Below are 14,993 nucleotides of genomic sequence, written 5' to 3' on the forward strand. Positions count from 1 at the left end.
TGTGGCCACAGACATGTGATTTGATGGTGAGTTTGGGGTAGCCCAATGCAAAAATCCTGAGAATCCATGTGGATCCATGCTTTGTAACCATGTTTTTGCACCCCATGAAACAGTGGATGTGTGTTTTTTTGGGTGCAGGCTATGGCCATGGACAGGCTATGTGATCTGATGGTGAATTTGGGGTGACCCAATGCAAAAATCCTGAGGGTCTATATGCTTTTACCTCCCCCCTCCCAGGCAGCCTCCTTTATCGCTAGCGTCCCTTAACTCCCTCCTGATTGCTTGCCAATCAGCTGCTCAGCGGCTTCGTTTCAACACCCCCTTCCCTCTTGTTTGGCTTAGCGTCTTTTCCTTAGCTGGAACAGTTTTTTGCTCCTTTTCTTCTAATTTCTCTCCGCATTGCTTGTTTTAGTATTCCTGTCTCCTCTCCTTGCAAGTTCACTGTCTTTACCTCCCCCCCCCCCAGGCAGCCTCCTTTACCCGCAACCTTATCTCCCTCCTGATTGCTTGCCGATCAGCTGCTCAGTGGCTTTGTTTCCACACCACCTTCCCACTTTCAAAAAAAAAAAAAAAAAGTACGATCTGTTTTTCGTCCCCCTGGGCAATTCAGCTCCAGGGACCACGCATTCACTCCATAAGATGCACAGACATTTCCTCTTACTTGTTAGGAGGAAAAAAGTGCGTCTTATGGAAAAATACGGTATATATCTGGTTTATTTGGTACCCTCCAGCATCTTTTGTCCCATGGTCTTAAGGTTTCCTAACAAGCTAGTCTTAAGGATGGATGGCGGCTAATGGATTGAAGTTGAATCCTGACAAGACAGAAGTACTGTTTTTGGGGTACAGGGGGTGGACTGGTGTGGAGGACTCCCTGGTCCTGAATAGAGTAACTGTGCCCCTGAAGTACCAGGTGTGCAGCCTGGGAGTCATTTTGGACTCACAGCTGTCCATGCAGGCGCAGGTCAATTCTGTATCCAGGGCAGCTGTCTACCAACTCCATCTGGTACGCAGGCTGAGACCCTACCTGCCCGCGGACTGTCTCGCCAGAGTAGCGCATGCTCTAGTTATCTCCTGCTTGGACTACTGCAATGCGCTCTACGTGGGGCTACCTTTGAAGGTGACTCGGAAACTACAACTAATCCAGAAAGCGGCAGCTAGACTGGTGACTGGGGGCGGCTGCCGAGACCACATAACACCGGTCTTGAAAGACCTACATTAGCTCCCAGTACGTTTCCGAGCACAATTCAAAGTGCTAGTGTTGACCTTTAAAGCCCTAAATGGCCTCGGTCCAGTATACCTGAAGGAGCGTCTCCACCCCCATCGTTCAGCCCGGACACTGAGGTCCAGCGCCGAGGGCCTTCTGGCGGTTCCCTCATTGCGAGAAGCAAAGCTACAGGGAACCGGACAGAGGGCCTTCTCGGTAGTGGCGCCCGCCCTGTGGAACGCCCTCCCATCAGATGCCAAAGCGATAAACAACTACCTGACATTCAGAAGACATCTTAAGGCAGCCCTGTTCAGGGAAGTTTTTAATGTGTAATATTTTAGTGTATTTTTGGTTTCTATGGAAGCCACCCAGAGTGGATGGGGAAACCCAGCCAGATGGGCAGGGCACAAATAATAAATTATTTATTTATATATATTTATATTTAAGGTTTCCTAACAAGCTCCACAGGGCTTGGGGCACCTTTCTCGTTAAAAGCTGGTTTTGTTTAATAAAGATTTTACAAACTCACCTACTTGGTCCACTGCAGTCCACGTTATTGACATAAGACACTGTTCAAAGCTCCTGAACAGGGCAAGGAAGCTGTTCAATACCAGAACTTGTTTGGCCAAGTTTTGGTAAGCTCTGACCTTCATTGTTAGCCTTTGGGGTATTTTGTACAACACAGCTTAGCTGTAGTTAGTGTCTAGAAAAATGTCAAATTATGAAGGTCAGCTGAAAACCCACAGACTGCTTATGCACAGAACCTAATTTTATATTCCAAACCAGAGATTAAGAAGAAAAGGTGTGCTTTGTTTATAGCACAGTCAAGCTTTGTGAGCTGGACAGATCATGTGGCAGTTGTGATAAATGAGGAATAAATTCACACGAAGGTTACAGTGAGAGCACATGAAGGCTAGGAAAGTTACCTCTAGGAGGGTCAGGTAGGCAACACTTCCAGGAGAGGAAATATGAAATGAATTCACTTCCAAGAAAATATGACCAAAAATAAAAGCAGGGCAAGACATCTCTTGGAGATAGTATTAAAAAGCAGTGTTATGGATGTAATGCAGGAATTTTAAACAACACAATCCATATGAAAAGGTTTATCTGTTAAGGGTTTACTTATTATTTCCTCTGTCTTTCCGGACAGCATACAAGTGCAGAATTTTTGTTGCAATGTTATTAGTGGTATATACAGTTTCTATTCCACTGTTTCCGGATTATTTCAACCCTGCTCTTTGTTTGTTGTGGTTATTGCTGACCTGAGATACTTCCCCTTATAGATGTATCTCTGTACAAACAATAACGCTTCATTTCAAAACCACATTTTACATTAAAATGGAATAAGTGGTAAACAGAGTCCTAGTTCAAACTTGTAACTTTAATGGGCTCCATTCAATCCTAATGTCTCATCATACAGTGACCTTCCCCAATCATTGGGAAAGTTAATTACCAGCCTCTAAGAAGATTCTGGTGCCGTATCAGCCTGGAGGGGATGACACACTAAAATATATCTTGCCTTCATTTTAACCTCTCTGGGTGACTAGAAGGCTCTCTCGGACACCCAGCCGGTTCTTTTCACGTGTATTATAGAGCATGCAATTTTGATTCATTGGTTTTGCATCAGAATCCTCTAATAAACACTGTGGCTTTGCAACTTCTTGCTATCTCAATATCTTCCTATCTAACTATGGGGGCAATACAGCTACTGGGACACATTTGGTATTAAGGTCTTTCATATTTACTATATATCTTAATTGTGTATGTTTGGTTTAAGGACTTATTAGCGGCATCTGCATCTCAGAGTAAGCCATAAATTAAGGCATTTACCGTGAAGCCAGGGTTGCGGTTGCTGCTCCCGCTAGCACTAGGGTTGGAGTAAAGTGAGAGCCACCTGTGCATTCATGGTAAACCCTCAACTATGATTAAATCTGGTGTGTGAACTGAGTAGTTGCAAAGAGTCAAACAAAAGCACGAGCGGATAATCTTTGGAACAAGTGCTTCAATAACATGCCAAAAATTCAGCTGATTTAACTCTTGAGTACCTTCCCCCCCCCCCCAGCACACGGTATGAGTCACCATAAGAGCATAGTAATTTTGCCCATGGTGCAATGAAACTATAGCAGACCCTCCATTATGTACATTTAAACTAAAGTGAACAAGTGATTCATGTGTTAGTCACCAATGACTAGCCCTTTAAATTGCCACTAATTAGTTGCATAGCCCAGCCACTTCATTACGGAATTAGGAGTGTTTTATGAACTGCAAAGAAAGCTCTGACCCTTACAACTGGTTTTTATACTGGACTTTATTGGAAAAGGTATAAAAACAGAAATCCATAAAAATTTTAAAGAGCAAAATTATACCATGAGGCTCCCAGTATGACAAACAATGCCTGAATCGCAGTCTGAATGCAATGCTATTTGCTAGGTTTTTAAAAAGCCCAGGGCAGGATGCATAGCAATTATGAGAAGAACACAATGATAGATTTGCATCTGAATGCCGAGGGAAACATGCAACATTTACAACAGTGGCTGGAACAAGCCACTTATTAGAGTCCCCTCCAGCAAAGTACATCAGTTATGTGTAAGTAAGGCTTAACGTTTTCACCATCTTAAGAAAAAGTATTAAAAATTTTCCTTGTGATGCACTTCTCATTGCACACTAAGTAATTTTAGCTCCCCTATGGGTTCCGAGGAAAGTCTTCACAAAATGCACACGCTGAAAGGTAACCTTCAACCCAGCAATTCAGAACAAATGAATCAAAGTGTTCCGTTTCATATAAAGGAGTCAAAACCTGCTTAAATTAGAAAAGAATGCTATAGTATATTACTTTTTCAAAATCATTTTCTACGGTTGTCTTAGTGTTTTAAGCAGCAACTAGCGTTTTCCATTTTATCAATTATTTCAACATACCAAACTTATACTCTCTATCCACCCAAAGCATAATATAATTTTGATAAAAGTACAGGTTCCATTCTACTTCCAAGTTGAGAAGGCTCACATTTCTTCTAAAGGAATTACATGATCCAGCTATGTGAAGGATTAATGTTACAGTAAATTCAACTTTGGTTACAGAATAGATTTAAAAGCAGGATTTATTATTTTAAAAAGCTAGGGGGGGAAATGCCACAGAATTCTAAACAGCATTTTCATACTAAAATTAACCATGTTCTCAGATTTAAAGATGTATTTTCATGCTTCATATATCTTGCTTACCTCCTTTTAGTCTAAGTGATTTTATCAAAAAATATTGTGTAAATGAATTCTAACATAATCCATAGAATATTTGGGGGGAGGGGAAATCTGATAGTAGGAATGCAATCCAGAAATACTACTCCCTCTGTTTAAATGCTCTCCATTGCCTTGAATTCACTGAGCGCTTGCACTGGGTTGACGTGCTTTTTCTGGGAGGCGCGCTTGATTTTGGTCTGCGTTTCGTCCTGTTTCTCTCGCTTGACGAGTGGTTTCTTCTCTGGGGCTTTCATTTTCCAGGACACGGCTGGCAGGTTCAGAGAAGCCATCCCTTGAGACTTCTGGTATTTTGTGGACGCCACGTAGGAGGCCTTCACTGTTTGCACCACAGCATTCATCAGGTTCTTGGCAGCTTGAATCAGCGACATGGCACTGTCCACCTAAAAGCAGGTCAGCAAGAAAGTCCCTTTAGTTTCAGACAGCGCTCATTGTGCAGCATTTTAGGAAAGGCAGAACGGAAGATGCTTCGAATAACCATTTAAATTGTCTCTTTACATACGTTAGATTCCTTTACCATAGAGGTTTCCTGTCGAAACTGAACATGGTGCTTGCTTTAGAAGAATTGGAGGAGAATAAAGAAGGAAAGCGGGGATGCGGGTGGTGCTGTGGGTTAAACCACAGAGCCTAGGACTTGCCGATCAGAAGGTCGGCGGTTTGAATCCCTGCAACCTAGCAGTTGGAAAGCACGTCAAAGTGCAAGTAGATAAAAAGGTACCGCCCCGGCGGGAAGGTAAACAGTGTTTCCGTGCGCTGCTCTGGTTTGCCAGAAGCGGTTTAGTCATGCTGGCCACATGACCCGGAAGCTGTACGCCGGCTCCCTCGGCCAATAAAGCGAGATGAGCGCCGCAACCCCAGAGTCGGTCACGACTGGACCTAATGGTCAGGGGTCCCTTTACCTTTAAAGAAGGAAAGCAGTGGGCAGGATTCAAAGGGCTTCTTTAGCTGCACTCAAAGCAAAAATGTCAGAATCGGAACCCTGCATCCAATCAGACTACTTTTGGAAGTCCCCTTAATTTTCAAAAGAGGTTTTCTATCTGGCATTGGGCGGGTGGAGGTGGAGACAAGGGCTGCTATCCAAGGAACGCATGTCCATAGCTCTTGAATAATATGAACTCAATCACTGCATACAGCCAGTCAAGATTCCCCAGTCATCTGATGGCTGGATACACAATCATGAAACACAGATCCTTATCACTTTCAAAACAGAAGCACTCTTGTAAGATTAAAGCTTGCCCTGATTGCTGGCATGGCATGAAGTATTAAAAGTCTTCATGCTAAATTGAAATAACTTCAGTATTCTGCTTTTGCCTGTGTAGGTTTAAGGAATTATTCCTTACACGCCAAGCTTCTGGGTGAAAACCTTGGGTTTTCATATGCAGGTAAACAAAGGAAGAGGAGCACATATATTTTTTAAAAAATTATCAACACGTACATGCCTTAGCGCTGCAGACATAATCTTGGACTATCCAAGGAGTCTCCAGCGCTTCACGAAAAAAACCCGGAGTGTTTCTTTTAACAGGACCATTGTGCAAAAGTACAATACTTAATAGTCAAATGGTGATTGGAGAAAATTTAGTTAAATGAGCTTATTTAAATAAGCCCTCAGTTTAGCAATTACTTAAGAGAAAAAGCAGTTAGGAAGGGATTTCCAAAGGTATAGCAGTGTTTTGGCCTGTTGCAGCAAAAACCGTCATTGGCATTTCAAAAAAATAACATTTATCAGGACGTAAGCTTCTGTAGACTAGAAGAGAAGAGCAGGAGGGTGTGGCTGGCTCAGTATAAATGATGCTCATGCTAACAGGTCACCTGAAAACTTGTCTCATGTGGTAACTGCTACCTGCTCTGAGCCCATCGGCTATAAATCAAATTTTTTAGCAGCAACAGAGGAGGGCAAGATCTCGTTCCACTCCACCTCTCTGGAAATTGATTTGTTGACATATCAGTGAACCTAGAGCTATTGTTCCACAGGGCTTCTTCTCTGTTCTGTCTCTGCTTATACTATATGGTCTAGACTAGAGGATTTCAACTTTTGATTCCACGGCTCCCTTGACCATTCTTTCTGCGGCACCCCTGTGGGGCTCAGGAGTCCAGTTATGTCACCCCTTGCCTGCAGAACTGGCAGCCTCCCACTCTTTTTCAAACACCCTCCCTTGAGGAGTGTTTCCTCTGCCTCCTCTCCTTGGGAGTCCTCCAGGCAACTGCTGCTGCCGCCCCTGGTCTCGCTGCTGCTGCCCCCTGCCCCAAAGAGCTGCTTCCTCACCCTAGTACTTGCCTGTCCATTCCCAACAGCAAGGGCTGGTGGACTGGCTGGCTGAACTCCCTGGCCTGCTTACTCTTGAGGCTGCCTCAGCTCCTGGCAACCAGCACTCCCTGACCAGCCCCAGAGGCACCATTCTCCTAGTGAGCTTGTAGCCAGGGCTGCTGCAACCAACAGCTGTGCAAGCCGTTGGGGGGCAGAGATATAAGAGAGCATCAGAGAAGGGAGGGAAGGAAAGAGGGACAGAGGCCAGTGTTGCCCGCGGCACCCCTTACCATCATTCAAGGCACTCTAGGGTGCCACGGTCCACTGGTTGAAAACCACTGGTCTAGACTGTGAAGGTTATTCTGCTGCTGCTAGCAGCTGTCTATGTATTTTGAGATAGGGCTTTCAATTGGAGGGCTCCATGGCCTATTCCTAATCATGAGGGACATGCTGAATGAGATGGACAGTAAGGAAAATTTAACTAAGCCAGGTTGAAGGAAAAAAAACAACCTGTGGAGAATTTTTGAAATACAAAACCACACCAATGAAGGATAAGCCAGCTCTTGTATGTGTCAATTTGGATTGTGATATCTACTCTACTAAGTCAACATATTTTAACAAACTGATAAAATATGGAATCGTAAGCACACAATTGCACTGCACAATTTCTGCCAGCATTCTGTTGTGTCCCATCACTTTGTGCCAATAGCTGATGTGTCCACTGTGAAGCACTGCATAGTGACCACTATCTGCTGGCACTGAAATGTATCATATTAACATCGGTGAAGGATCACATCACTGCACTGTCAAAAAGGACATGCAGATTGACAGAAGGTGGCAACAGGTAGGGTGGCACAGATTGTTTGAATTCAGAATTTAAAGACTCCATGAGGGAAGCTGCAAAAAGATTAACTGCTTATTTTGAGGGACCTTTAACTGATTTAGGCCTCTTAATTAACAGATCAAGACTGCTGTTTCATTTTTATGATTTCTACAGCAGCACAGATAATGTAGACATTTACAAAGAGAATCTGGGTTAGGATCCATTGCAGCCATTTCTCAGATTCTGCATATCAGTGGAGAATAACCATTCCTGTATGCCCTGCATTTAACAAAATCCTTCTGACCAAGAACAGCATAAACAAGTGACATGGGATTGCTGACTCCTTTTGCCGATTTTAACTTTTATTTTTTATTTCCCAGATTCCAAAATGTTGTATTTATACATCACAAACAAACACTTAATGGGAAGGCAAGTGCTGTAACAAACTAGGTCATTGTCCAACTGGCTGATAGGGAAAGGGATACCTACACGGTGTATGCACTTTTCTTTTTCAGTGTGTATTAAACTACATTCTACCGAGTCTAGCTTGGAGATAGACAATTATTTATGGCAGAAGACCATGTAAGTCACACAGGCATTTTATAGTCTCAGTAAAACCCCAGGGAACATGTTAGCGGGCTGTCGGGGTAACAGCTATGTCTTTCTCCCATGCCGAGAGCCTTGCCAAAGAGTGCCCTCACATGCAGAATACCACAGCAATACATGTTGTGTTTTCTGCAGTGCTCATCCACTATTCCCCTGGTTGTGACAGATCTGCTAGGAGCCTATTGCTACACCAAATGTACTCTGCGTGAAGGTGCTGCTGCCAACACTACTATATGTTTCTGCTTTAGTTTGCCATTATTCTCAAAGGCGGAATTCGCTTGTTTTCTTCTTCTTCTTCAAGCAAGATTTAGGATCTGAACCTTTCATTTCTCCCGTATCTTATAGTGTGAATTCCCTTCTGTGAAAGTAATTGTCTAAACACAATGTGTAGCTAAGAACAAGCCTTTTGATGATCAGATAAAAGAAGCTGAGGATGTACTAGTTTTGTGGAGCAATAAGAACCATGTTCCGACCACCACTAAGGTATCTCTATCACAATCACTGTTTAATGCATAAAATTTTTATGGATAAATGGGGAGCCCTGATACAGTGGGATAGCATTCTTGTGCTGGAAAAACTTACTCCTTAAATGTAAACCCTTGAAGATGTCAGCATAGTACTGGACAGGGGAACTGCACTGCTGTAGGGGAGCATGCAGTCTTACATTTGGGTACAAACATTTATACTTCAGTGCATGCACACAACCACAAATGCACTTGCCCAATGAAATTTTTTTAAGTGCTATAAAACTGCTCCAGTTTTGCAGAGTGAAGGGGGAAGTGGAAGAGACTACAGTGCTTATAACAAAAGTGTGAGAAAATGCTGATAGTGATTTAGCACCATCAATATACAAAGCGCTTTACAGCATAATACAGGGGTAGGCAACCTAAGGCCCAGGGGCCAGATGCAGCCCAATCGCCTTCTCAATCCGGCCCACGGACGGTCCGGGAATCAGCATGTTTTTACATGAGTAGAATGTGTCCTTTTACTTAAAATGCATCTCTGGGTTATTTGTGGGGCATAGGAATTTGTTCATTTTTCCCCTTCAAAATATAGTCCGGTCCACCACATGGTCTGAGGGACAGTGGACCAGCCCATGGCTGAAAAAGGTTGCTGACCCCTGGCGTGATATAAACGTATGGGGAGGTGAGGAGAAAAAGACTGTCACTACTGCCTGAAGAAGTTTCCAATGGTGGCAATGAGATAAAAGGGGAAGGTAAGATGGGATGAAAATGATGTGCACACAGCTAGGCTGGGGACCAAAGGGTTAAAACTACAGGTTTCCAAGGGGAAGAGAGTGAGCATTGATTGGTTATTCTGCTAGGAAGTTCCAGGGGCAGCAAAAGAAATAAGTGGGGGAGCCTGAAAGCAGAAGTCCCAAGCGGCTGACTGGTAGACTGGGAGGAGCACAAGGCACAAGCAGAAACAACAGAATGGGATAGGTTTGTGGAGAGGTTTAAAGACAAGCAGTTTGATGTAAAAAGTATTGAGAAACAAGCATACATGATGGCAGAAAAGAATGACTTGGAATTGGTAGTTTGGAAAGAAGTAAAAGGATTTGATCTAGATTCTAAGATGCTTTCAGAAAATAAACCATTATTCAGAATGCAGCTGTGGAATGGTCTCAGCTCTGGATAGCTGCAGAACGAAGTTTAAATGTAGCCTGTATCTTACAGGAATGAAAGTAAATTTACTCTCTGAATGAAAAGTATAGCACAACTGTGAAAAATTGCACAATACTTTGCGTATCTAGAATGGCCTCTGACTTACCAGAAATACCTAAGTATGTAAGGATCATCAGAAACAATTGTAATGAGTTTTTGAGCAAAACCAAGATGCTCCAGGAATCTTTCCAAAAGGAGATTTATATATTCAGAGATCAGAAACAAAATGAAGACACACAAAGTTTGTTCAGAATCCTAAAAAATTAACATAAACGAAGTTTGTACAACTGTTGATGTAGAAGGAAGCCAAAACCGAAGTGTTCAGAAATTTACATACCCCAGACACGACGAGTTCTCCTCCCAGGTTTTGAACTTCTGCCTTCACTTTGCTGCAGATGTTTAGCTGGTGGCAGTATAAAGCAATACGTTGCAGATAGGCTAGCAAATCCTGTTTGCAAGCAGAATCTGGGCACTGAGGACAGAAATAAAATTGGTATTTAGTTCTGAGACATTAAAATTGATCAGTGTATCACATATCAATAGTGTTTCCAGTCCCCCAATGAACATACAGGCTACCCTAAATATCTAATTTAGGCAAAAACCTGATGTTGTAAAATACCTCTTGCACAAAGACTGATAATATCAACGGCCACCAGGTCAGTCATCACCTTGTAAATAAGATTTGGCAAAATGCCTGTCTATATACGCTGATTGACCTATAAACAGTAATAATACAGGTATATGGATTTCACAGTAGGTCCTAATTGAGGCTTCTCTCTTTTGAAATGTATTCTGCTTTTGTTTTAAAACAAAAAACTTAAGGTGGCAGCATACATGGTTTAATGGTAGAAAAACTTCGAAGCAGTTTATAGTTCCTCTCATTTTATCACAAGTCTGTGAAGAATTTATCCGGTGAGCTTCATGGCTGAGCAGGAATTGAACTCAGGTTTCCAGCCTCAACCCATTACACCAAGCACCAAGAATTTCCCCACACAGTATAAATATAACCCATGGATCCCATAGCCTAATATGTAACAAAAGATTTTTGCTTCTAATTTTAAATAAATAGTGTATCTATTTAGTGAATACACATTTAGGCTTTCTGCACTGCATAGTGGAAAATCGAAAGTGAATGGCTGAGAATTAAATGTTTCATTATTATCACGTATATTGTTCACTTCGTTTGCAAAAGTAGGTACTTTGAATAATTGCTTGTTGAGAGCAATTGCACGAGCTATTCATTGCGTTTCAATCTATAATGGCAACATCCTGAACTTGCACCTGTAAGGCATTAAAATGCTTAAAATTGTGCTAGTTTGCACAGGAGGTCAGATTTTCCTGCTTTAACTAATCTGGCTGCAAAATATATGTCTTCACTTTTGAGAATTCCAAAATATACACACTGCGAAGCGAATAAAAAAAAAAAAAAGCAGAATGAATTAAGGTAACAATGGGATGGAATACTGAATGAATGAAGTTCTCACAATGCGTGAAAATTCATCTAAATGGTGAGAAAAAGTACTTTGTAACTGCAAATGGAAAAAGCTATTATTGCTTTCAGTCCTACAGTTTGAGATAGATGCAAGTTCCAAAATACTGACATCTCTGCTGGTGGCATGCAAGACAAGGGCAATGTAGTAATTCCACTGCATTCTAGAAGCGCATATGGTTAAGTGCTGTGTGACTGCTTGCCTTCAGGCTCCTCATCTTCCATAAGGTCAGACCGTGCCAAGCCAGAGCAATTTGCAGAACTTCACAATGAATGTGTGTCTCAAATATGAAATTGTACAACTGGAGGTATAAAGCAAGTGTTCCGAGAGTAATTATTCAAAAACAAAGTTGAAAGATTACAACTTAACCTGCATTTACTAATGCTGGGAACACACAGTGAGGCAGTTCTTTCGAGGTTGGTTTTTTTTGGTAAGGTGTCCAAGCATCCACAATGACTGAGTAGTTGCAGAGCAATGTATGGAAAAACAAAACAAAAACCAGCAGTGGAAAGTAACAGCTTTCTTTTGGGAACTCTACGCTCAATGACAATTTTTGAAGTGATCTCCAAAACTCAGGGCAAACTAGCGATCCAGCTACAAATGAAAAAGCTGAAGTGGAGGAGAACAAAGAATCAATAATTTGAGTCAGAAGACACCATAAAACAAGCTGCTAGCTCCGGGACTCTTGTACCTGTGAACCTAAAACCCCTGTTTAAATTAAACTAAAAGCTTGTGAAAAATCAGTTCCAACTCACATGATCAGCAATTGTCCGTCCTAACTTGTCCATTCTTGACCCAGCTTCTGCAATTTTCTTTGCTGCACTAATCACATCAGATGTATTTTTCAGTGGCCCTTTCCCTCTGCAAAAAAAGAGAGCACAGCAGTTGTCTATTAGAATCGGGAACACAAATCAAGGACATCTTTCTCAATTCTCTCCAGCTGTACAGGAATGACTACAACTAGGCTGCACTAATGTGGCACTGTAGCACACTGTAAAAGATTGCTTCATATTATTAATGCATGTTTCAGATATAAAAAGGTAAAATTTGTGAACCAGGTTCTTCACATAGTTCTGTATCATACTACATATTGGAAGGAACCAAAGAATTGTGCAGGTAGTTCTGAGTATCGGAGGAGACTGCGTTTGCATTTCTTGAACACAGAGCCCACCACTTTCACAAAAAGAGGATCTTTTACAGGTTGGTGGGATCATATGTATGTATGCGTATATATACAAACCTATCTAAATCTCTGCAAACAAACAAAAACAAACAAGGCAGGCCCAAACTCTTGGACACTCCTATACTCTTTGGAAAACAGTCATTAACCTATAATAAAAATAAACCAAAAGTCAACTAATTTCAATTGTCAGATCATTACATTATTGCAATATGCAAAACAAAACAAAACACCCTTCTCTGCTTAATATTTAAGTACTATGAAACCTTATTTATTGTACTCTATTTTAAAATAAATATCATTTTGGCCCAGTTTTTCAGACTACAGATCACAAATTGAACACAATTTCTATGCAGTTTCCTGGAAGCTCCATGTATGCATCACAGATAAACAATGTAGGAAGTTACATTTAAATCTTCACAAAATGTGGGATTTCCAAAATAATTTTGAAATTATGTTCAGCAATGCATGTGCTGGAGAGAGCTTTAGTTATTCAGACATTTATTATTTATTTCTACAATTTATACGGCACCCTACAGCAGAAGATCTCTGGATAGCTTGCCAGAATCAAAGAGAATAAAATGAAACATAGCCAATGAAAACCAGAAAGACTACATTAAAACAGAGTAGAGACTTTGCAGCACTAAAATTCTAAAGAGGACAGAAGGGAAAAAATCCACACAGCTAAGGCAGTATCAAACCCACATTATAGTTTAAAAGGCCAGGGACAATAAAAAGGTATCCAGCTGCTACTGAAAGGACAAATAACGGAAAGGCCCTCTCAAAGCCACATGGCATTCCCCAGTTGTAGAGGACACTTAGAAGAAGGGCCATGGATAATGATTTCAAAGTGTAGGAAAGAGGTAATCTTTCCGATACTGAGGTTTCAAGCCAAGAAGGATTTTAAAGGTCAAAACCAGTTCTTTGAATTGGGCACGAAATGAGAAACATGAGTCAGGGGAGATGGCAAGGTACAAGCATATTATATTCAGAATACCCAGTTCCAGTGTGTATTATTGTACCTATATTCTGCACCAACTAAAGCTTCTCACTGTTTTTAAAAGAAGCCCATACACATCACACTGGGATGTTTCCAAATGAAATTGTCCTGTTAGTGCAAGGACTTCTGCCCAAGCAAGAGAACCATCTCTAACTCTACCCGTGCTCCCAACTATCTGCTCTGAAGTGTGTGTGTTTTTTGGTGGGGGGAACCCAAAACAAATTGGCACAGGCACACAGGGAAAGGAAGTATTGGTGCACAAGGTGGAATGCTTGCACTAACAGCACTTCATTGGATACAAGCTACTGCAGTAATACAAATGACCCAGACTTGGATCATTGAAGCCAGTCTCTCTCTGCACCCCCTAGAGAGTTCTGGCCTAAGATGGTAAAAAGTGTCTTCAGAAACACTGTAAAATTAATGAATGTTAAAATGATGTTGGATTGAAAATAAGTGGCATTAGCAACAAAGTTAATAAGAATATGCAAAAATGAATTGATAATGGATGAAAATATAGAGTTATAATATGTTAAGATACAGAGTTAAGATAAACGAAAGAGGGTAAGGATTTGCTGATTTGATTATTTAAATGGGAATACAAAAAGGGGAGGTGTGAGGGGGCCAAGGAAATAAGTTAATGAGTTCAAAGTTACAAAAAACGGATTTGTTTTTAATTCTTTTTTAGCTATTTGTCTTTTGTATTTTGTATTTTTATTCCTTTTTCTTCTTTTTCATGTATTTTTCTATGTTCTTTTTTTGTATCTTTTTCTTTTTATATGATCTTTTTTCATTTTGTAAACTTATGTTTTCGTAAAACTTCAATAAATATCTTTAAAAAAAATATAAGATGGTAAAAAGTGTCTCATGACACACCTCTAGATACAAAGACAGGTGGAGTGCCCTCAAATGGTGAACCTGGTCCATTAGGAGAGAGTGCAACCTCCTCAAGGGCAGGGTGAACCACAACTGATCTGGGCAGATGAACCATGCACTAGCAGAACCCCAGTCTTGTCTGGATTGAGCTTCAGCCTTTTGGCTCTCATCCCATTACCATTGCCAGGCACTGATAAAGCACTTCCATAATCTACGTTTTATCCGCCCCTGGATGATCTCATTCAGTGGCTTTGTGTAGATGCTAAACGGCATGGGGGATGGGATGGAACCCTATGAGACAAGGGGCCGTGAAACTGAGCAGAAATCCCCCAGGCACCACCTCCTGGAAGTGGTAACCTAGGCACGAATAGAACCAAAGCAGAAAAGTACTATGCACTTGGACAGGATCTTGAGAGGATCCCATGGTTGATGTTAACAAAAGCTGCTGGGAGATCCAGAAGAATCAGTCCCCCCCCTAATCACCACCCTGCAGGCTGACAAAGGCAGTTTCAGTACCAAAGCAAGGGCTAAAGCCAGACTGAAAACAGACAATACTAGTCGGGTCAGTCAATAGCATTTAGGAACTAATGTAAATCTAACAGAGCCTTGTTGGACAAAGGATATGAAATAAAGTTGCCCCCAAAATGCTTATTTAG

At 41.5% G+C, this 14,993-nt stretch overlaps 1 protein-coding gene and 1 long non-coding RNA gene across 6 annotated transcripts in view; one reads left to right on the top strand and one right to left on the bottom strand.

The window, feature by feature from the left end:
* The first annotated feature begins 725 nt into the window (after nt 1–725).
* LOC310759572 lies at nt 726–4,138 on the top strand. The gene is made up of 2 exons (XR_014546424.1): nt 726–755; nt 1,652–4,138. It is a non-coding gene; the product is annotated as an uncharacterized lncRNA (long non-coding RNA).
* Nucleotides 3,495–14,993, bottom strand: part of CTNNA1 (catenin alpha 1) — a 69,231-nt gene continuing 57,732 nt past the window's right edge. For all 5 annotated transcript variants that reach the window (XM_083606436.1, XM_083606437.1, XM_083606434.1 and 2 more), the window contains exons 16-18: nt 12,040–12,145; nt 10,132–10,266; nt 3,495–4,839 (exon numbers count right to left, since the gene is read on the bottom strand). In XM_083606436.1, coding sequence (XP_083462562.1) covers nt 4,552–4,839; nt 10,132–10,266; nt 12,040–12,145 — 529 coding nt within the window. In that variant the 3' untranslated portion in view covers nt 3,495–4,551. The remainder of the gene's footprint in view (nt 4,840–10,131; nt 10,267–12,039; nt 12,146–14,993) is intronic.

This window comes from Podarcis filfolensis (assembly GCF_964270895.1).
Source record: "Podarcis filfolensis genome assembly, chromosome: 3".
NCBI lineage: Eukaryota > Metazoa > Chordata > Lepidosauria > Squamata > Lacertidae > Podarcis > Podarcis filfolensis.